Source organism: Pristis pectinata, chromosome 25 (genome assembly GCF_009764475.1).
Source record: "Pristis pectinata isolate sPriPec2 chromosome 25, sPriPec2.1.pri, whole genome shotgun sequence".
NCBI lineage: Eukaryota > Metazoa > Chordata > Chondrichthyes > Rhinopristiformes > Pristidae > Pristis > Pristis pectinata.
This window is the reverse complement of record NC_067429.1, coordinates 4,740,021-4,764,405: the sequence shown is the minus strand read 5'-3', so window position 1 is coordinate 4,764,405 and position 24,385 is coordinate 4,740,021. Positions and strand designations below refer to the sequence as shown.

The following is a 24,385-nucleotide window of genomic DNA, read 5'->3' as shown; positions in this document are numbered from 1 at the left end:
ACGATCATGGAGCAGTTGTGTATATAACACATAGGAAATGGTAACTAGAAGCAAAATTAATAAGTCAGAGGTTTGCTTTTCCATGCAATATTAAAGCAGCCATCTAGTTGATGATCAAAAATCTGGTTTATGTTAGCAAATGCAGACAGTGAGTGATTTGGACTGAGAGGTTTTAAAAAAAAAGTTTACAAAATTCCAAATAAATGTGATTACAGTATCAAAGTAGTGATGTTGTAAATCTGACCATTTTCTTTGTGTATGAGGGTAGTTACAAAGTACCACCATTTACACTTGCTATAGGTGAACTTAATGGATGGCAATTGTGCAGTAATAACATCACTCTACAATTTATAGGCTAATTACTATGAAACATTGATATAAAAATAATATATTCTTGATGATCCAGTGCTTTATTTGGTTAAGGAAAGCCCCTATATTATTTCTCAGTTGAGTCAATATTTAATCTCAACTGGTATAGCAGAAAAGGCTTCTAGAGTTGACCATCATACTCATTTTGTTAGGGTCCTGATTTCTTTCCATCAAGCTTAGAGGCATGTCCATCAGCCCAGTGGGTCTGCACTGACCATCAAACACCTATTTACTATTAGAACATAGAACAGTACAGCACAGGAACAGGCCCTTCAGCCCACAATTTTGTGCCAAACTAACTTAGTAATCAAATGCCCAACTAAACTAATCCCTTCTGCCTGCACAATGTCCATATCCTTCCATTTCCGGCACATTCACGTGCCTTTCTAAGAGCCTCTTGAATGCCCCTATCGTATCTGCCTCCACCATCACCCCAGGCAGCGCATTCCAGGCACCCACCACCCTCTGTGTAAAAAAATTGCCCTGCACATCTCCTTTGAACTTACCCCCTCTGGTATTAGACATTTCAACCCTGGGAAAAAGATACCAGCTGTCTACCTATGCCTCTCATTATCTTATAAACTTCTATCAGGTCTCCCCTCAGCCTCCGCTGCTCCAGAGGAAACAACCAAGGTTTGTCCAGCCTCTAGTTATGTAGTTATCTCTAGTTATCCTACTTTAATATCATTTTTATTCTCCTCAGGTTCTGATCAATTCCCACCAGATTCTACCACCCACCTACATACTAGGGGCATTTACAATGGCCAATTAACCCACCAACCTGCACATTTTTCGGATGTGGGAGGAAACTGGAGCACCTGGAGGAAACCCATTCCATCAGAGGGAGAATGTGCAAACTTCACCCAGACATCACCCGAAACCAGGATTAGACCCAGGTCTCTGGTGCTGTGAGGCAGTGTCTCCACGAGCTGTGCCACTGTGCTGTAAATGGACGTCTGAATTTCAGAATACTGGATCATTCCCAAAGATTGCTTTCAGGCAAAGTTTTGCCAACATGTTATACCCAGGTTCAAAAAAGTGTGTCTGGGTAGTGTGCTGCACAGTATTTAATGCTTGTGACTCCATACCCCAAATGGAATCCATATTTTTAGATGATGGAGGAGGGAAGGGAAAATTAAATCGGCAATGTACTCTCACAAAACCAAAAGCATCTCACTTCAGTTAAGTAGTTTAAGCAGTCCTGGGAAGGACTCGCTTCTAACATTTTGGCACTGCTACCAGCTCCAGTATCAACACTTGCATTGTTAGACCTTATATAGTACTATATAAGGTTTGCATACCAAAGGAAGTTTGCCAAGTTTTGATAAATATTCATAGCGTTTTCCCCTTTGGAATTTCTTTTTTTAAACAGCAAAGTTTTTCCATGAAATGAGTCACTCATTTCTCATGACAATCTACTTGCCAACCAGATAACAACCAAGTTTCAAGAAAACAAAAGTAGAATTTGGACAAAGTACAATGCATCACCCAGCATCTTCAATTTTTTTTAAGGTGCACTTAACACTTCAATTAAAAAGAAGCTGAAAGAAAACCCCTTTGTCGGTCTGCAGAGTGTTAAAAAAACCTGCACCAGATCACAAATTAACAGAAGGAAAGCCATCTGGTCTAACATTGATATAAAAAATCCCTTCTATTGGGAGAAATGATATGTAACACCATTCACGTCCTTGAGGACAAATAGCATTTCCAAAATATCCTCAGCTAACAAGAATGAAGAGTTCAGTCAACAAGAGTTTGTATCAACAAAGATCAGAATCCTTTTCATTCCAGACTGCTGACTGTACGAACATTTCTAACTCATGACAAATGAGAATAAAGTACTGATCACTTGTATCATAAATAACATGGCATTAAGAAATAATTCAGAATCTAATTGGTTTCATTACCTCTGGTTTCTGTACTCCTTTAATTTGACTTCTATCAATCTGGCACTTGTGTCCTAATAATGAAAAAGACCATACTTTAGATACTATAGTCATTTAATATAGTCAAACAAAACCTCCCATCAAGAGGGCAGGAAGGAAACAGAGTCAACAGGACTTTATGAAGGGAAAAATCATATTTGATGAATCTATTAGTCTTTTGAGGATTTTATTGACTATAGATCAGGGTTAAACCAGTGGGTGTGGTATATTGGTCTTTTGGAAGGCTTTCAATAAAAGTGCTGAACAAGGTTACAGCACATGGAATTGGGTGGTAATATACTAACATGAACTGAGAGTTGCTTCACAGAAAACAAATAGAATGAATAAATGGTCCTCCTTGGGTTGGCAGTTTCTGACTAATGGGATACCACCGATTGTGTCTGGGCTACGTCAGCTACGTTATAAATTAATGCACTAATACATGTCAGCAATTATTGCTAAGATGTACTAGTGCATCTATTTTATAAAGTACTGAGCCAACATCTGCACCATCTGCAGGGCTCAACAGACTTTTATCAGATTAAATGCAAGACCTGTTCTCAGTCAAAGAAATCCATTGTATTGCTATAGCAACATATCATAAAACAAGTTTACTCTGTAGTAGGGCATGGAAAATAATCCATTAATGAAGGTGGAAAGATCAATACAGCACATAAATATATGACATTTCACATAATCAGTTTTCATCCTTTTACAGTTGAAATTGAAGGAGTATCAAAATGATCAATGTTATCTTGCAAGCAAAAAATGCAACTACTGTGCCGCTATGTGCTACCTTAAAATGATATTTCAAACCACACAGGGAGCTTTCCAGTTCAGAAAAATAGCTTGTCCTCCTTCCAACTGTCAATAGAAATGGCTGTGGTCAAAGTAGTCCAAGAGCAGTTCTGATCAAAGGTCACTGACCTGAAATGTTAACAATGTTTCTCTCTCCACAGACGCTACCTGACTTTGAGTATTTTACAGAATTTTCAAACACAGTTGAAATTGAAGTAGTATAGGTCATCCACGGGCAACAAACAGGCTCTGTTTTTACAGACCTCCTCAAGTTGATTTTGTCCACAAGTTGAAAAACACACAAAAATCACTTGATATGGTCACCATACCTCCACAGTATTGTAATGAATGGGATCAAAAGAACACAAGACTGAAAAGAATGGACAACTACTAAAAGTGGAGAGAAAGAGGAACGAATGTATGTATATATGCAAGACTTTTGAAAGTATTATGGAAACTTGTTTGTATTTAGGGGTGTCTATAAGTCGGGCATTTGTAACCCGGGACAGCCTGTATTGTGCTTACCTCTCCCTCTGTTTTACTGTTCTCTTGGATAATTTTAATCCAGTTCAACATATCATCTCTATCCTCAGCCTGAAACAGGTATTCACAGAAATCCGAAGTAGTCAGTCTAAAAACATTCTTCCTTTTAGTGTCACTGTACGAAATATCAATCAAACAGGCTTTAACACAAATGGGCTGTTCATCCTCAGCCGGCGAAGAAACATAGGTCACTGCGTCCCTTTTGTCCTTGTGCAGATATAGGGAATGTGATCGCAGGAGGGCATACACCCTTTTCCAAGAGCGAATGCTGCTCACAACCCTCTGAAAAAAGACACAAGACAATACTTAAAATAAGACTTAAAGGTAACATCAACTGAATATCTGTTAATTTTAATATTTTAAAGGTAAGCAAGCTCCATGTACAGACAAACAGTAAACCAAGGGAAATAAATTCTCTAAAATTATGGAAAGCTTTGACCTTGATGGAAATACATGAATAATTGAATAAGCAAATAAATCAATAGGGCATCAGCCAACCAGCAAAACTATGAGTAAGTAAAGAAGTAAATGAATAAATCATCACAACTTCTAAGAAAATAACTAGAGAAGTGAAGACATTCATGTAAAACCAGACTACCTTTATTCTAAGAACCCTTTTGTCTATTTCAATTATTCCTAACCAACAGACAAACTGCATTCTTAATAAATTAGAGCAATAAAATTTAAGGTTTGAAAATATCACCAATTAGTGATCAGGTTATTTTTCTTATGTAGGATTTCTTTTATCTTCTTCTACCACAATGGGTTTGGATCCTTTAGTGCAAGTATGTTCATCTGAGCAAATGATAATAGTAGCCAAAGCAACATGCAGAATCCTTCAAGAAAATGGAGTGCCAGTACGTGTATGCACAAAATACTTCTGTGATCTTAGTTATTTTTTCTTCCCTGTGGAAACTAAATTATTAGTTTATTTAATTATTAGAAATTTAGTTATATAGTAGTATTCTGCTATAAACTCAGATCTAATTGTCACTCTGGAAGTGTTTGGATGTACCCACCATGGCAAAGGGGAGGAAAGAAAAATAATTCTCATGCATAACCAGCATTTATCAAAACAGGAAATGCTAGAAATAAACAGTTGGAACAGGGTATATTTTTGGTGGGATGGGAGCAAAGGGCCTCTTCACCAGATACTTGATGAAAGTTACTCTTCCAAGGTGTTAATTTGCCTTTTTCTTTGAAATATTTACTTACTGTGAGTAATATTTTCTGGTTAATTGAATTATCTATTTTCAAACAAAAATAAAAAGACAAACGATTCTATTCAGAATTAATTCTCTTGAGCCCGAAAAGTACATATCAGTTATATTATGCACAGTTCGGATACCGGTCTTGTTTTTAGCTTCAGCATTTGTTTTTAATATACCCATGTCAACAGACCATTTGTAATGCAAATTACTATGGATGCAAATATTTAAATTGTAAGAATTCCATATATCAAACATAAATACACAGATACAAGTCTTATTAGTAATAGAAGAGCAGAATCTCAAAGTTAGTTCCAAAAGATCTATTAGGTTATAGACCTTTGGAATCAATATGCTTTGGTGCTCTAATAAAATGGAATTATTTATTCTGACACATTCAGTTTTAGGTATTTTTTTCTCGTAAGTTATGATTTCCAGTTGTGCTTGGCTAATGAAGCATGCATGGCAGATAATTAATTAATTAACAGCATTCATGATATCAATATGATATCAAGTAAACAAGATTTTAAAAGGAAGCACTTGATTTCATTAATACTGCAGGAAAAATTTTAAAGCCAATAAATTTTATACAGGCTCATAAGCAATTACAAGCTATGCTTGGTATGGATCCTTTCTAATATGATATTTATAAAACATCAAGATATCATTTCATTTTGTACTTACATTTAAACTTCTGGGTCTTGACAAAGGAACCAAGTCTGATGCAGGCTTTTAACTGATACTTATTCCAGCACTACTTTTTGGTTATATGGAATATGCAGAGAATCAGATCAGACCACTTTGATACCTCAGTATTGAATTACCTCACATTAAACATCCCCAGAGCATATTCCTAATTAATTATTCAACATTCACCTCAAATTCTGGATCATGCTGTACATCATACAAAGTAAATCGATAGCCGTAGCTCTAGTTCTTTTCAGCAAAATGGAAAAAAAACAAAAGTAGATCACTGTAGTTTGTTGAATTAATTAATAATGCTTTTGCGAAAATAACATTTACTACAGTGAAACCAGTACTTAAATGTTGAGTCAAAATTGTGGAAATAGATAAAACAGCAAGGGTTCCGTCAGTAAGTTTTTAAAGAGCTTGTTTCGTGTTTTACTCACTCACAGTGTGAAGAACAACTTCCTAACAACAACCCTAAGCTTGCTAATTTTTTTTAAATGGTTTGAGCCAATTATGGAACGGAATTAATAAGAGTTGAAGAAAGCCTTACTCCTGATTGAAGGGGGTGCTTCCTTAGGAGAAAATGGTTACATAAAGCTTTGTATTTTTGCTTGAAAAGAATCATATATTTTCGTGTTTTAAGACACATCACCCATAAATGTAAAGTTCATAAAGAACATGGGAATACTTTCCTTGAATTACAGACACCTCTTGCTTACATTCCATTTTTGGAAAGTATAGCAAAGAACATAGACACAGTGAAGAATTTCAATGTTTTCTGATCATGAATATTTTTGATACAATGATATTTCCATGTTTTTAATTTAATGTATTTTATTTTCATTAGGATGATTTATCATTCCCAGTAAAATGTAATAATAGATTTTTATTCAGGAACATGTTAGGTCATCATGAATGGCATGTGCAACCAAGGAAATATAGAACATTGTAATAGCAACATTCTGAAATATATTTGAGAAACAAAGGACTGCAGATGCTGGAATCTAGAAGAAAAACACTATGATGCTGGAGGAACTCAGCAGGTCAGGCAGCATCCATGGTGAAAAGCAGGTGGTCAACATTTCGGGTCAAGACCCTCCTTCAGGACACCGAAGAAGGGTCCTGACCCGAAACGTCGACCACCTGCTTTTCTCCACAGATGCTACCTGGCCTGCTGAGTTCCTCCAACATCACTCTGAAATATATTATTGGGGTTTCACAGAACTGGCCAGTCCAGATGATACTGTTAAGTACAATTTCAGTAAACAGGCAAAGCAAGGCCCTCTTTAACACATGGCACTATTGTAAGAGAAGCAATGAAGTGGTGGCTTGATTAATATAAATGTTTCAACTAACAAGGCTACAACACAATGGAGCAAAGGTTTAAGGTAAGAGGAAGAAGCTTAAAAGGGGACCTGAGGGGCTTTTTGTTTTTACATAGAGAGTGGTTGACATCTGGAACATGCTGCCAGAGGAGGTGGTGGAATCAGATACAATCACTATGTTTAAGAGACATTTAGATAAGCACTTGAATAGGCAAGGGATAAAAGGATATGGACCCAACGTGGGTAAAATGGGATTACTGTGGATGGACAAATGGGTTGGCATGGGCATGATGGGCCAAAGCGTGCACGACTCTATGACTCTCTATGACATTATCTGGTCATGTATTCCATATGTTTGTTGGACCTATCTATCTTGCCCGCAACAAAGGCTTATGCAATATTTCAGAAATACTTAATGACCACTAAGTGCTTTTAGGTATCCAAAGTCATGAATGGTGTTTTATAAACACCAGTTCTCTCCTAATTCCTCAGTGCATACTATTCTGAAATTATTAAAGCCCACCCAACTCTATCCTCCTTCTTTCCAAATTATTTAATTTTAATGATATCTAAAACTTTACGTGTTACATTAAATTAGCAGCCAAATTATTACTGTATGCCCTGGTTCCCACCATCTTTTACTTGACTTCCCTTGAATACCTTGTGTTCTGACTCCACATGTATAATGCAATGAAGGTTAATGGTATACAATAATAAATTTAAAAGTTTCCCTAAGTTGTAACAGTGAATCCACATCAAAACTAAAATACTTTGTGATGTTATAAAATATTACACAAATACATGTTCTCTTTCTAAATTATTAAGTGATCTGTCTAACAAAAGCTTTGATGCAGACTTAGAACTTGCCTTTCCCTTCTCCGTGACAAGCTGTCGAAAGTATAACCAGCCCTCTTTCCTGACATCACTGAAGGTCACATCACAGAGGTCAGATGTAGAATGGCGTTTAGATCTGTTGTTTTCAGATACATCCAAGCTTTCTAAGGACTAAATGATAAATAACACAATTGTGAATAATCATTCTTTAAAGAGTATGAAACCAACATTTCTAAATTTCCATTTTGTGCCCAAATCAGTATAACTTTAAAATGCCTTTTTAGTTAAGACAAATGGACACCTCATCCATTTACATTAAAGCTCCAATACTCTGGCATCCAGCTATTTCGAAATCTGGTTCAGCATCTGGCTTACTGATTAGTGCAAGCCAGGCACCCAGGGTGCAAGCAGGCTGTGCAGCCAGAGCCAGGGGCGTGGCTGGACCCAGGATTAGGATCTGGAACACCAAAGGTCAGGAATGTTGCCAGAGATGGGGTCCAGAATGCTTATTTAATTTTTGCTCCCTTTAAATTCACTGGGTTCACTAGAAAATTTATTATCCTGTGTAACATGTAAGAAAAAGTCAGTAACATCCACTAGGTTGGAAAATCTGCTAATCCAGCACTACCAATGTCCCAAGGATGACAGATGATCTGAGTTTTACTGAAGGAAATAGATCCCAACACTTTAAACAGAAAATCAGTGGGGACAGTTCAACAGCAGGAACCTAACTAGATCATCAAAGGCCAGGAGGAATGGAGTGCAATAGTGGGCTGTAGATGGAAGAATCGATCTCTCCTAGCTGGATACCCAAACTGCTGACCATCCAGGAACTCAGGTTGCGGAATCTATTCTCTGTCTTTGGACTCAACTAGGTTTCACTGACTGAGTTTCACAGATTTCCTGACCATTTTAGTTAATCACTGATATGCCCATGAGGCCTGACAATTAAAATTGCTTGGGTTGCCAATGGTGGTTCCGGAGAGACCAGTCACCCAGTAGATTATTGCCCTATCCAAAAGCCTGAACCTCTCACTTAATAGCACAAAGAACCAACATGCAAATTATTCAGACACTGCAGGTTATTCCTTTGATGGCTGAACTTCTGTACCTTACTAACCATGGGAAGTATTGGAGTTTAAGAACAAATTTATAACTTAGAGTTTAGGTCTAAATATGGCATCTTCAGTGAGGTATGCAACAAAATGAATCATGATACAGAAAGTTTAGCACTCTGTTGCAGTAGTCCTTTATTGGACACCACTTTATTCAAATCAATTTTATTATTTTTTTTACATTTATAGCATCTATTTTGTTCTCTCCCCATCATCTCTCCTTGTACGACCTCTACGCCACACACTTCCTGCAACCAGCAGTAAAGGCCAAGTTGTTTTGTCCATGTCACATTTAACTGTCAGGAAAACCATATCTCACAGGATATCATACTAGAACACCACTTGCTTTTCAATCAATTTCTCATTACATCCATGAAACAGAACTCTTCTCAAGAAAGCAAACTTAACCTTTTGAGGTGCTTTATTCATTGATGGATATAATGGCTTTCCAAACTTCTTCAAACAGTGCAGCAGCCTCATTTTAACAGAGACACAAGAGACTGCAGATGCTGGAATCTGGAGCAATAAATAAATATTGACTATTCATTTTCCTCCACAGATGCCGCTTGACCCACTGAGCTTCTCCAGCTGTTTGTTTTTGGTCTCATTTTGTCCACTGTCTAGTTAATATTCTCCTTTCAAAACTTGTAAACTGAATTGTGAACAGAGACCATTATCAGTTGCTGCAATGTGGCATGCCTACTAAAATATTTATACCTAAAAATTCAATAAAATAACACTGCTTTCTCAGGATTATCCAAATGAATTCATGTTTTCTGTAGAGAAAGGCAGTAATTATGACTTATGGGTTGTTTCACATCAATCAGATAATTTGACAAGATCTCCACAAGAAGTTAATGAGATGACAGTGTTCCCTGTGCAATATTCCTTCTGAAGTATTGCAGGAGAACTCAAGACACATTGTCCAGAAGCAACCAACATTAGGCACTGCTGGGACTACTAATAATGTATTGTTGGACTGGGAGCTCTAATAGGCAAATGCCTCGCTTTCATCCATCCAATGTACTTGTCCAACCCCCACCACCACATAACCAATGTAATGCCCCACATTGCCTAATCTCCCTCCTGATTTAGCAAGGTTCCTGATAGAAGTGTTAATCTCCAAAAGCTACCCCTGCTAATTACCTCATCCTTGGCCTAATCCCTGAACACACCTCAACCTTCTACTTAAAACATAGGTCCTCAAATCCTCCAACCCATCTGTCAACCATTCACAGCAAAAACCCCTGAAATCTCTGCACTCACTTCCCACTCCCCAACCAGACACCAAAGTGACAAATAAGGAACATGACCACAGAATGTTATCTTACAGATTCAGAGATTTTCTTCATCATTTATCAAAGGAGGTAGGCATTGCAGTGAAGGCCAAGATTTATTGCCCATCTTCAGATGCCCTTGATCACAGTGGCTTCTGAGGTCATTTCAGAGGGCAATTATGAGTTAACTATATTCCTGAGGGGCTAGAATCACACCAAGGCCAGACAGGGTTAGGCTAGCAGACATCCTTCTTTAAATGACATCAGTGAATCAGTTGAATTTCAACAACAACATAATGGTTTCATGCACACTAGATGCTTATTCTGGAGTAGCCCATAGTCAACTGGAGGTGGAAGAGATACCCTATTGTGTAATGCAAATCATTAAATGAGAGAAGGTATGGAAGAGATATTTGTTTAAAGTGCACTGCTATTAAAAATTATCGTTAAAAATGTTTGAAATGCATAGTGGTAGCAGCACATTTCATTCACTTTAATGGTACTAATGCAAATATATGGTGCACTTGGTGATACAAATCAGGGATGAATTTCCAGGTAGATACATCTGCAAATATTGTCATGCTTGATATCACCTTCACCCCACAACATTCATATGTCTATATTTGTAATGAACCCTACACGTTTAATACTGTCACAACTGCAGTGCATGCTGTGATGACTGAGTATACTGACCTTTCAATCAGAGATATTCCTAAGCCCCAACCAACTCTAATTCACAAATTTGCCCGAGGTTCTCCTACTTAATTGATTCATATATAGAGTCAGGCAGCACGGAAACAGGCCCTTCGGCCCAACATCCATGCCGACCAAGTTATCTACCAGTGTTGGTCCCATTTGCCTGTGTTTGGCCCATATCCCTCCCACCTTGAGTATCTACCTGAGGCTCTCCCTCAAGAAGGCAACATCCATCACAAAGATCTCCACCATCTGGGCCGTGCCATCTTCTCATAGCTACCATCAGGCAGGAGGTACAGAAGCCTGAAGTCCCACACCACCAGGTTCAGGAACAGCTACTTCCCTTCAACCATTCGGTTCTTGAACCAACCGGCACAACCCTAATCACTACAGTTCAGCAACACTACGACCACTCTGATCACTTGGCATTAAAATGGACTTCTTTTGTTCCAATTGTGATCTTTCTTGTAAAAATTGTGTATAATTTATGTTTGATTTATGTTTTTTCTTGTGAATGCTGCTTATCTGATGCTATGTGTCTGTGATGCTGCTGCAAATAAGTTTTTCATGGCACCTGTGCACACATAGAACAGTACAGCACAATACAGGCCCTTCAGCCCACAATGTTGTGCCGACCTAGATATTTGAAATTGAAATTATATATAAAGCAAAAATAAAAGAACAATATGTGGCTTTGCAATGAAGACTGATCTGTGAATGAAGAATTAGATCAGTGTGCCTCACACTCTTTTACTTCTTCACCAGAAAGCAGCACCTAATCTTGGCTCCCCATTTCAAGTACTGAACTAATCTGAAAATGATCACATTTCTCACCAATAGGTATAACCCTGCAATTAACGAGAACATTCTCAGATGTGTGGGCTTCTATCCATTGATAAGAATAAAAACCTAAAATGTCAGGTATTCATTTGGCTGTGAAACTTCATTGGCAAACAATTGTCAGCTACTAATTCCTCTCCACTCTTATTTCTAAATCAATCCTTACCCCTTCCGTGAAAAAGTTTCTCAGCATCTTCAGACTGGGAACTCTGATTGGCAATTTCCTGAAAATAATCAATGGGAACAAGGATCAAAATACATCAACTTGCCAGACATATCTGCATCTACTTATCATAGAATGTGGTTATAAGCTACAAAGCATGCCAAATTTAAAGCTGGGATTTAAATTAAAAAGTATAAATTGTTATAAGGTCAAATGTTTTGGATCTCTAAAATAAATAAGGTTTGGTTATATCCATAAGTTATAAGTATGAAAATGTGAAATAGTGCTGTGTTAGCTGTTATATCTAAGCTTTCACTGAGGTTAACAACCTTTAAATGCAAGATTCTCATAAGCAATCCTATCAGAAAGACCAAATACCTTTTGTCTTTATAGATGCTATATACATCAAGAATTTTGTTTTAATTTCAACTATAATTGCCTCTGCCACACACATTGATCTTTTTTTTAAAAATGTTTTTATTATTAACCTTCATATAATGATTTTTACTTAAAGAACTGACCCAATGTAAAGAAAATCTATGCAATCACTGTACAGATCTCTGGATAAAATAAACAGTGCTGTGCAGCTGAAAATAAGCTTAATCCAGAATATCGCAATGTTCTATCCATTTCTGGGTATCTTATTGTTCATAGGATAATTGACCCCTGACATTTTGGTGGGAATTTTGCTTATGCTGGCACCTTTATCTCCAGCATAAAAATCCTCCAAATGAGGTCAAGATCAATATAATGCTCAAAACATCTCCAGAATGATTTTCAACCTTACTAGTTTGAAAAATGAAAGTCCTCATTTACTCACTGAACAGTCAGCTTCTACCAACCCAGTTTTCTCTAAATCCATTTTATGTAAGAGCCAACGATCAAACTGCATTCTTTGTTCTCACTGAAAACTGTAACCTGGTGTGACCTCAAACACAGGCTCAAAGGCTCCATTGTTTGTGGAGGTCAAAGTTTCCCAGCCTCATGCTCAATCCAGTTTGCTCCTGCTAATTCATGCCATACCTTAGCTATCTGCTCACTGTTGCATCAGAGACATCATCCAAACCTCATACTCAAGGTACTTTGCCCTCAGCCCAATGGAAAAGATAATGCAGATTTAGGAATTTGCATTAATTACAGGGGACCCCAAAATGCTAGCATTCACAGACTGCACTCATATACTATTAATCCTTGCAGAGATCCTCTTGTCAGGATAGCCCTGAAAGGTCTCAGTGGTCCCCTTGTAAAAAGAACACACCTCCTGCAGGTACTATTCATACCCAGCCCTCACAGATCCCTCTGACCCCAGGGGAACTCCACCACCCTCTTGTAGCTGGAAGAATGCTACTTGTATTGCAGTTTGTCCTTTTAACATCTGGCTGCCATGTTTTGCAGACGGAAAATTGCAGACATTGCAAGACAGGTAAATAGATTGGCAAATGCTGAATGTGGCATAGCATGGCACAAGGAAACTGGACAATGTTGCTTTAAGAACCTTACAATTGAAGATCGCTGTGTTTATGGTGTCTTAAAAGCAGTATTATTGTGTAAGAGCACTGTTTTAATGCCCACTAATATTTAATTCTCTCTGCAAGGTAGTAGATAGCTACAGTGAAGAATTACTATACAGAATACAGTTTGTACTAAGTACAAGGAAATGTTAGAGTGTGAAATATGGTCAGGGCACCTTTTATCCTAATAGAATTTACGCTTTAACAGACCTCATTAATAATAGGGCAATTAAGACACTGGAAATAAATTGCTAATTTGTCAAATATATTTTTACATCATGCTTGACACTTGATTTTTTTTTAAATGATGTCGATGCTCTTACCCCATGCCATAACATAATAGTCTTGTGGGCGTGGACTCATTAATGTGAGCTATAAGATCGAATTATTGTAAATTTTTTAATACGAAAGTTGTGTTTAACGATTTGTGAAGTCACTAAATGTGTAAGTGATGTCAGAAAAATGTCAGACACACTGAGATGGACCACGCACAGAAGTGTCTGGGCCAATTTCCCAATGGCTGTGTTTTCGCCTAGAAATGATTGCTAATTTCTGCTTCTTTGTATGAATGGCACATGGAAAATGAGCACAAATAGATACAATTTCTAGGCTATCATGCCTTTTATGTGTATTATCTAATGAAACAATTTAAATTATAAAAAAAAATCTTACGAGTACACTTTTGCCTCATCATGATATGTATTCAATCCTTCATCACAAGATTTTGACCTCTCTGTTGTGATAGCAAGAAGGTAAGATGACCGTCGACTAGCTTTGATGCTGCCTAATAAAAGCAACAATATAAAAGTCAAATCAAGGCACTTAGAAAAAAAAATTACAATACACATTAATTTGCCTGTTACTATTTCAATATTATACGATTCCAATATTATTAGCTATTTACTGTAATTGTTTTTCAATGTTAGCAATGGATATTATTTTTCAGGTATTATGAGAAACTTGAAATCTATAATTTTGTTTTGCAAACAGCTTGCATCAATTTCCTATAACTTAGTAATGTATTGATTAAGACTTTTGATTCTATGTTGGATCCCTATTGAAAACATGCTTCCAGAACTCTCAGACTTTTCCTTAAAGAAATGTACATAATGATAAAACATACTGAACCAGGGATCCATTTCCTACTCTTTCATGCCTGCAAATTAGAACTACTGTGTACTTCACAATTGCATCGACTAAAAAGTTCAGTTCAATTCTAAACACCAAAACTAATTTTGTAATGTGGTGATTAAACAACATATTCTTTACCAATTCATTGCACCACCAACTGTTTTTATACACATTCTAAATTTACAAAAATATATTATTTTACAACAATAATGTTTTAAAAATGGAAGAGTTTAAAACTCAGTGAGATGGAAGATGCATGCTGTACTCAGTGAGATGGAAGGTGCAAGCTGTACTCAGCAGATCAATGCATTTATGGACCCAGAAAAAGTGTTAATGTTACTATTTCAGGTTGACATTTGTCTCTCCACAGATGTGATCAGACCTGATAAGTCCTTTGCTTTCATTTCAGACTTCCAGCATCTACAGCATTTTGCTTTTGTTATATTTGTTTCTATTAGCCAACAAAACAACGATGGCAGCATTTCAAAGTATTCATTGGCGTGAAATGTTTATACAATATATTATGAAACTCAGTAAGGCTCTATGTAAATACAACTGTGCTCTAACATTTTAAGGTTTATTAGAAGACTAGGCACTGTATTGCACCAATTTTCACTTTCCTCATAAACAAGATTTTAGAATGTTAAATCCTTCAACTGCCTTATTCTGAAACTATCCCCAGCTCAGACGAAGCTATGTTGTTATTATTTTTCCTTTTCGAAACTATAGGAAAGGTGAGAGTGGTTTGAATCCTTCCAGAAATCCACATGATCAATCTTATAACACAACAAAAAATCACACCATCACTTACCTAAAATCCTAGTTCTTATTCTGGGGCAGAAATTCATCATTATGTTTAACACACATTCCAGGTTTTATTTTTTAAATACATAGACTATTTTACACTACATTACATTACATAAAGCCATAGTGCTTTGTTAGTATTTGTTTGCAGACTTAAGGAAAATATTGGCACTATTAAAAGAAATGGAAACTTACTACAGTCCTGAGAGTAATGTCGTGGATGAATGAGGGGGTAGGTGAAGGTTGGAGAAGCAGGGCTAGTGATGATAGTTGGTGCTGAATTCTGGCCACTGGAAACAACAGCTGAGGCAGGAATGTGACCTGCCACCAGGTCAATACTTGGGCTCGTTGGCTCATCTATAAAGGTAAGAGGGAGCGAAGATAAGTAATAAATTAACTGTCAGTATTCATGTAATAAAGGTTTGTTTGTAATCAGGCGAATAAAATATTAATTATTCAGAAGTTCTGTACACAAAAAAAAGACTTGCATTTACATTACAACATCTAGATGTCCCAAAGTGCTTTAAGAGTCAATGAAATACAGATGATTACAATGCTGTTTCGTTTATTTAAGATCAACTCAGATCAAACCGTATTAAATAGTATCCTGTTCAAGTCTGGTCATACTCAATACAAAGTTACGGTTAAGGTTGAAGCCTGAATAACGCAGACAAACTCTACATTACGGAGGGGTTGCGGTCCTAGAAAACCATCCTTATTGTGATTTACTGTAATGTGAACTCCCTTTTCCTATTACCTCCCATGTTTCAAGTGGAGATATGTTCCATGGGATGTTTCTATCTCACATTAAGCCATTTTATGAGCGATGACAAAGTGGCCCACCGCCGTTATTTAACAGCTGAGGTCAACATTAGACTTGGGGGATGGATGTCTCGTGTGAAAGAAATAACAAATTCTGTCAATCTTTATTTTTAGTCACTCAATACTGCGTGGCAATAAGAGTTGGGTATGATGTCACCACGTCGATTGGGGTGGCCGTCACAGTCGAATCCCTCCTTTGCCACGCCTTCTCCAGTCCAAGGACACGTGAACAGACATCTAAGAGTACAGTGCTGACGTGCTCGTCATCTGTGAGGCATTTTCTCTGACTGACCCTGTGGATTAGGAAAGGGTTTAGGAAGTGGGGAAGGGGATGGGATTCAAGGGAGAAAGGTGATGTAGAAGTTCAGGGGGGTTGTGGGTTAAACCTTAGTGATTTGGTGGAAGTAGAGTTAAGGCCCAGGGATTGCTTTAAGGAGTTAACTATGGCTGCTGCGGTTCCCCACAATGCAGAGCATCAGAGAAAATGCCTTGTAAATGAAGAGCACGGCAGACTGGAGGGGGCTGCCAAAGGAAGGACTTGGCTGTGATTGCAAACCTGGGGTGACATCACTTCCGACTCTTATTGCCTTACAGTACTGAGTGACTGAAAATAAAAACTGACAGAACTTGTTGTTCCACTGGCATTTTGTGTTTACTTCCCCTCCACCCCCACCCCCTCCCCGTAAATTCTGTGTGGGTATTTTCTTCCGTACATCAAATTTTAGGGTAGTGATTTGTAAATTCCATAAGGGTGAATTTCCATGACCTGAACATGGAACACCCGTAACACAGGGATCACCTGTATAATTTTAAGAGTTGAAATATTTTTACTGAAAATTCTACAATTAGGTTTACTCCTTATGAAGATGTAATCCACAAACCATTTGAACTTAAGCCAGATGGATTTTGTTACAACAGATGCATAGCTGATTTTATAGTCTGTCAATTGTGAATCAAATGCCCTACCAATCTGCAATAATGGGACCATTTATTGTACTACAACAGGAAAACCCTGAACATCTTGGACCAATTATCAACAAAAATAACATTTGCAAATGTGGATATCAACTGTTGCAAATGTGGATATCAACTGTCATAAATGTGGGTATCAACAGTTTTATCATTTCCTGACACAACACTATATGATGCTTAGAAATAGAATTGGCAAAATTTTAGCATTTAATTCCAGAGAAATGTTTTACAACATCTATGAAAAAGAGAACTGTTCATTAATACCTAGCACATTTTCATAAAACCTTAATAGAACTCAAAACATATTTTAAAAGGACTGCCATATAAAACTGGGGTTATCTATAATACCATGTGTTCAGTTGCAACTGTAACAGGATAAAATCATCAGATTTTACAGCACAGAAAAACGCAATCTAAACAAAATCAATCTAGTCCAAGTTCCTCCCATGGCTGTGCATGCTCAGCAGCATCAAATATTTATCTAATCTCCTTTAAAAGACTCAAGGGTCTTTGTTTCAACCACTCCTTGCTGCACATCTTCCAGGTTCCAACAATTCCACGTGATTCAAAACAGGTAACCTTCATTCACACTCAATGGCAATTTTAAATTGATTTTTGCCTTTTCACTGACTCAACGATCAGTGCCAATAAAGACATACTAAGTTTGTCAGTGCATGGCAGACCAACTAATGTTTTGAGGGTCTGCCATTGCAAAAATTGGATAGGACATGAGGTCTCAGAGTACTTACACAATCAAAGGAATTTCCTTTGTGCATTCCACCTTCACAGGGTACACACAGAAAAATAATCAAATGGACCAAGGTGTGAATCAGAGAAACTCAGAGGCACAAAGAGTGGCGGGTGGAGATCAGTAATCTGGGATGGGTATTGCGGTGACTGATGGATTCACAATCAAGGATGGGATGTCACCAATGGATCAGTAGTCAGTGGAAGAGGCAAGGAGCAGTGTGGGAAAATCAGCAGATTGATAGAGAGGCACAAGATTCATGAAGGGGCAGAAAGAGGGGAGGGTAGAGGGATAGCTGTCACAAGAGTACAAGAGTTAAGTGTTCTACTGAAACAAAACCAAACCAAAGGAGAGTTCCCAGCACCATATTGCACAGATGAGAGCTGCTCAGGCAGGCTGTCTTTACATTACATGGAAGCATGTCTCATAAGTGTTATGGGGGCCTGCTCTGCATGCAAGGCCAACACCATTCATGGAACATGCGTACACAACTGAAAATTAGGAAAATTGTGGACTTCATAAAACCTACAGTAAATGTCTGGTTTTCCGTTATAATTGATTGCTCACAGAAAGTTAATCACACAAAAACAAGCCACTTTCAATCCAATTTCTAGACATGTCTTTGTTCTAATTACCTTGTCTATTAACTTCATGATTTAAAAAAAACTCCTAAATCTTTTACAAATAAGTTTCAAAGAAAGAAAAGATTTGCATTTATATAGCACTTTCTATGATGTCAAGACTTTCCAAAAAGCTTCATAGCCTTTGAAATACATTTGAAGAGCAGCCACATTGGGAAAATACAGCAGTTAATTCGTGCACAGCAAGTGCCTCCAAGTATCAATGATAACTGTTAGATAATCTGCTTTTGTGATGTTGACTGAGGATAATACTAGCCAGGACAGTGGAGAAGATTCACATACTCTTCTTTGAAATAGCGTCAAAGGATCTTGTATGCTGCCTCTGATGTGTCCAGGGATGACTTGCACAGGATTGGAGAGGTGAATTCTGTAATATAATGTGGGAGAATTCCAGCAATACTCAGTAAGTTGCAGTAAGTCCAGAACTTGTGTGGGAGCAGCTGAACACCAATGTTTCTCTTCCAACTGATGGCTGTGCTTCATGGGTTTCTAATCAGTTATGCACTGGAGAAGTTGTATTCCAAGGGGCATGTACAGGTTTCTGGAGCCACTCAAGCATACTCAGGATTGCTGATCTATTTGCCCTGTCTGTTCAATGAATAGTTGTTAAATGGATCCAACAGATGCACAGAAATTACAATGACCACGGTATTAGGAACAGTTAGTTGAAAAGAAGACATGCTGAATAGATCAACAATGTAGAGTGTATTTGAGTGGCTCTGGGAGCCTTTGTACATGTCCCTTGGTATACAGACTTCCCAGTATGTAACCCAATGGATACATTGTTCAATACATTTCTGAGACTATGCACATGTGGCTGCATATCTTCAGGAGGGTTTAGATCTTCCATGGCGCTCATGACCTTGGTCTTCCAGGTTGGCTTCTCCATTTTGTTCCATGTTTAAGAGTGGAATTCTCTCCTGGAAACTCATTTTGGAATGTTCTTATTTATTTTCCTGAATTCCCAAAAAATCAACATCTTTTGAGACTTAAGTTTGTTGTATGTCCTTTATGTTTGAGGCTGTAACTTAAGTAAATTTGTGATTATTCCATAGTAGGACATCACTCCTCAATTTTAAGCAGCTCTTATTGGCTTTCCACATCTACTGCTCAATGACAAGCCTACATATTCATGGTACACAATTAGATAGAAGATAGATAGAAAATGTGGAATTAATAACACATTATGTCATCTAATTCTAAGTTGCATAGTTTATTAACTTACATAGAAAAGGCACATCTTCCTTTCAATCTACATTCTGGGGGAATTTATGGCCAGATTAATGATCAGAAATCCACATTTCCAATCAGATAATCTGTTTAGACCCAGGTTTCCCACTCTATCAGACCAGCAAGCTGTTCATTGGTAAACACAGATTGGGTGTCTGCTACTTACAATATGTTATACTCAACAGTAACAAACATGAATACTTGAATGAATACAAACAGGAGTCAGCAGAAGTTAAGAAAGTGATGAAGGAATGTTCAAAACATAAGTAGGATGAGATAGAGAGGGGAAGAAGTACTTAGAAGGAACATGTCAGGCTACATTTGCACTTATAAAGGTCTGGAGTGATAAATTTGTATTATTAAAACACTATTTGGAACAACAATGACTTAATGAATGTATGAATGAATGAATGAATGAATGAATGGATACGAAGTGCTTCATCACAAGACCCAAATCTAATGAAACACTCCTTTTCAGTTATAATGGAAGCTAGTGTGTACCATGTACTTAATTCACAACATATCAATGTCTGTATTTGTGTGCAGCATCCCTGACATAAATAAACAGTTGCAAATAAAAGGCTGTGTACAGCAGTACCAAGCCCTGTTTTATTAATCTCATTGTGACATTACGAAATGGCTGAGAGCACCAAATAGAGCAGAGGCCATGGGAGCAGACAAAATCCCAGCTGTAGCATTGAAGTTCTGTGCTCCAGAACTAGATGCTTTTCTAGCCAAGTGGCTCCAGTTCAGTTACAACACCGGCATCTATCCAACAATGACAAAAATTGCCTAGTTGTGTCCTGAACAGAAAAAGTTGCACAAATGCAATCCAGCTAACTAGTGCCTAAGCAGTGTACTCCAAATCTTCAGCAAAGTGATGGCAGGTATCACTGTTAAACACCATTTACTCACCAGTAACCCTCATGGAGTCCTCATTATTTGCGAGGGATGGGGGTACAGACTTCCCATGTATAATAAAAACAAAACACGATACCACTGACAATGACCACTCAAAACAAACAGAAATATACAAGCACTCTGGATCCTGACTCCTTCTGCATACCTGGTCACACACTCCAGACCCCGAATTCTACTGCATACTCTGAACCCCAGCTACTGCCGCACACCAGACCCACACTCCAGACCCTGGCTCCGGCCTCACACTCAGCCCATGCTCTGGACCAATCTCATGGGTACATTCATGCTCCTTTGGTGTCTCCAGAACAAGTTTGAAGTGGAGTCTTGGACAGACCTTGCCAGTACATACAGTACACAGATCAACGGATGGTAAGTCAATGGACAGCAAGAACGATGCGTATTCAGTGATGCCCTGTTTTGGGTTTCATGAGGACCACTTGGCAACAGACTTCATTACAGCCTTGGTCTTAACATGCACCTAAGAACTGAATTCCTATGGTGAGGCGAAAGTGACTGCCCTTGACATCAAGCTAGCATTCCATCCAATGTGGCATTTTGGTGCACCGGTAAAACAGAAGTCAATGGATATCATGAGGAAAATGCTCCAATGATTGGGATCATTCCTTGTGCAAGACAAGATGGCAGAGGCTTCTGGATGTTAATTATCCCATCCCAGGAATCACTGCATCAGTTCCTCATGACAGTGTCCTAGGCTCAACAAATTAGAATAGGTACCCTAAATGCAGAAATCATCAGCTGCTTCATGAATGACTTTCTTTCCATCTTAAAGTCAGGTCCGGATATTCACTGATTGCACAAAGCTCAATTCCATTTGCAACTCCTTAACAAATGAACCAGTTTATAATACCTGCATATGGTAGCAGCCAGACAACATTCACAAGGCGGTTGATAAATGGCAAGTAACAATTGCACCACAGAATGCTATACAATGGTCACCTTTACCAAAAGATTATAGCCACCTATCCTTGATTTCCATCTCCAAGACCCCTACCATTAACATTCTAGGGGCTCCACACTGACCAACAGGACTAGTCACGCACATTGTGGCTCCTACAGCAAGAGACTCACCTCCTGTCACCCCAAGGTCCTTCCACCGTCCACAAGGGACAAATCAGAAGTGTGATGGAATACTCTGCACTTGTCTGTAAGAGCGCATTTCCTATAGCCTTGATGAAGCTCAGTACCATCCAGTACAAAGCTTGATGAGTACTACGTACACCACCCTGGGCATTTCTTCCCTTCACCGTGCCTGCAGTCTGTACCATCTACAAAATATACTGCAGTTACTGTCCTCATTACTCTGACAGTATCTCCTAAACCTTCAAATGCTACCACCAGAAAGATGAGGGTAAAAGCTGCATGGGAACATGACCACTTATTATATTTCCAAGTCACAAAACCATCCTAACTTGGAAGTATTAATAACCTTCTTGTCACTGTGTCCAAATCCCGGAACTCCTTCCCCCACACCAATATAGGAGCACCTTCACCAGAAGACCAGCAGCAGCTCCAGGTGGCCACCACCATCTTCCCAATGCAGGACAGGCAATCAATGCTGCCTTGTCAGCAATGCCCCATTCTCAAAAATAAATTTAAAAATTCACAAAGATATGCAATCAAAGATCGGAATCATTAGGGAACACAAGATGGTAACCAGAACAATTAAAATAGGTACCCTAGATACAGTATTCATGCTTGGCCTGACCTAACATTATTTATTGTCTTCAAAAAAAAGTATTCAGGTCTATGTTAATATAAGTAATTTTATTGTATAAAATTCATAGAAAATAACTGTAAAGTTACCAAAGTTCTAACTAAAACAATAATGCTGGCCAGAATACAAAGCCCTAAGGAAAATAGTGAACGTTACAGGAGCAGATTAGTGTTAAGGGTGGGAATCTCCTCCATTAGAACAATTTACTGCACCTTTGACGTTGACTAACTCTTCCGTCTGACCCCTGGGCCTCTGTGGGCTGCTCCAATTTTCCAGTTTTTCCACGATTTCCTCTTTACCAGCTTAATCTGAAATTGTTTGAGTATTCCCACTTCCTCTGTGTCTTTTAGTTCTTCCATTCTGCCTCCTACTGTTTCACTTCTTTTTGAGGGAAGGAAACAGTTGCTCAATTATTTAGGTCTCTTTGAACATCTCCAGTGAACAGTCCTAACCACTGCAGCAGTCCAGACCACAAGACAAACAACACTGTTCCTTAACCTTGCAGCCTTCATTTTGTCCTTCAGTTGTGGACTCTGTGCAAACCCAGCTCAGCATCCCTTCATTTGCGGCAAGGCTTGTAGCTTCCTTAACCATTATTCATTGTGACTCACTTTCTAAACCTCCTGGCCTTCTTGATTCCCCATGAAGTTCAGAAAGTCTGAAACCTCTGGCCCATGACCACACACAGTAGAATGTATTTCAGTAGGATGTTCAGTATAGTTCTGACAACAGAGGCTGAGAATCCAAGACATGCATTGGGAACACCCTATGTAAGTGAAAGAAGGAGTACAACACCTCATAAATAATCTAAATGACTGCCTATCAGCCACCTCCTGCCCCATCTGTGGAAGAGTTCAAGGTTTCCATATTGGCCTCATTAGCTACCCCAGAACCACAATGGAAGCAAGTCATCCTTGATCCTGAGGGACTGCAGAAGAAATAGAAATTGTTTCTGACTGCGTTTTTAGTCAGCTCTCTGTACCCTTTTACAGAAACTTGGTGCTTCTATTTTCCTATATGGAACACTGAAGGTCATCTAATAAGTTAAATGTACCTGAAAAATGTTGTGTTGCCACCCTAAACATTTAAATAGAAATGAAACTCTAATTAATTATTTAAAAGGCACATATAGAATGGTAATATTATTCTAATTTTTCTTTCAACATTACTTGTACTGAGTAATTTATTTAGACATTTCCAGACAGCCTTCAGATAAAGTTGGCATGAGTCATTCAATGGGAATATATGAAACAGACATACAGATATTGGCTAATGGATGTGGTTAACCATTACTCATACTAATGACATCAGGAGTTATCTTTCCTTCTGTTTTGTACAGCTCCAGAGTAATGATGGTGACAGTAGATGACATGTAGCAGCAAGATAAATAAAAGCATTTTATTATGTCGGACAACAATAAAAAAAATTAACAGAATTTACCGCCCTCTCTCACCTGGCACCAACAGCTTGTGTGTCATTTAGTTTCTCTTGGTCTCCACCCTATCTCACATGTCCCCTTTGTTCCCTCTACACCTCTCCTTCCCCACAATTAAAAATATGCTTGCTTCTGACTTTTCCCATTCTGATGAAAGGTCATTCTGACTCAAAATATTAAATGTTGCTCCTTCTCCACAGCTGTTGCCTAACCTGCTGAATATTTCCAGCATTTCCTGATTTTATTTCTGATTTCCAGCAACGGCAGTTTAATGCAGAAAAAACAAACTGCTGTAGGAACTCAGCAAGTCAGGCAGTATCTGTGGAGGGAAATGGGTCCTTGAAGTTTCAGGTTGAGACCTTTCATGTGAACTGAAAGAAGAGGGAAGATAGCCAGTATAAACAGGTGAGGGGGAGGAGTGGAGCAAGAGCTGGCAAGCGATAGGTGGGAGGAGTAATCGGCAGATAGAGGAGGGAAGAGTGGAAATAGCGAGAGAGGTTGGGAGGTGATGGGTGGAGGCAACAAAGGGCTGCATTGATGGAATCTGACAACAAAGGAAGGCGGAGAATGGAACCAAATAAAGATGGGTTGGGGGGAGGGGACCCAGTGGGAGGAGTGTGTGTTTGATGAGCAGATGGAATAGGTGAGGGAG

The 24,385-nt window shown here is 38.3% G+C and overlaps 1 protein-coding gene across 6 annotated transcripts in view; it reads right to left on the bottom strand.

Moving 5' to 3' along the window:
- LOC127582867 (rho GTPase-activating protein 21-like) overlaps positions 1–24,385 on the bottom strand; it is a 302,839-nt gene that overhangs the window by 43,255 nt on the left and 235,199 nt on the right. For all 6 annotated transcript variants that reach the window (XM_052038469.1, XM_052038472.1, XM_052038470.1 and 3 more), the window contains 6 exons: positions 15,425–15,586; positions 13,967–14,078; positions 11,787–11,844; positions 7,726–7,863; positions 3,618–3,917; positions 2,277–2,329 (listed from right to left, as the gene is read on the bottom strand). In XM_052038469.1, the coding sequence (XP_051894429.1) occupies positions 2,277–2,329; positions 3,618–3,917; positions 7,726–7,863; positions 11,787–11,844; positions 13,967–14,078; positions 15,425–15,586 (823 nt within the window). The remainder of the gene's footprint in view (positions 1–2,276; positions 2,330–3,617; positions 3,918–7,725; positions 7,864–11,786; positions 11,845–13,966; positions 14,079–15,424; positions 15,587–24,385) is intronic.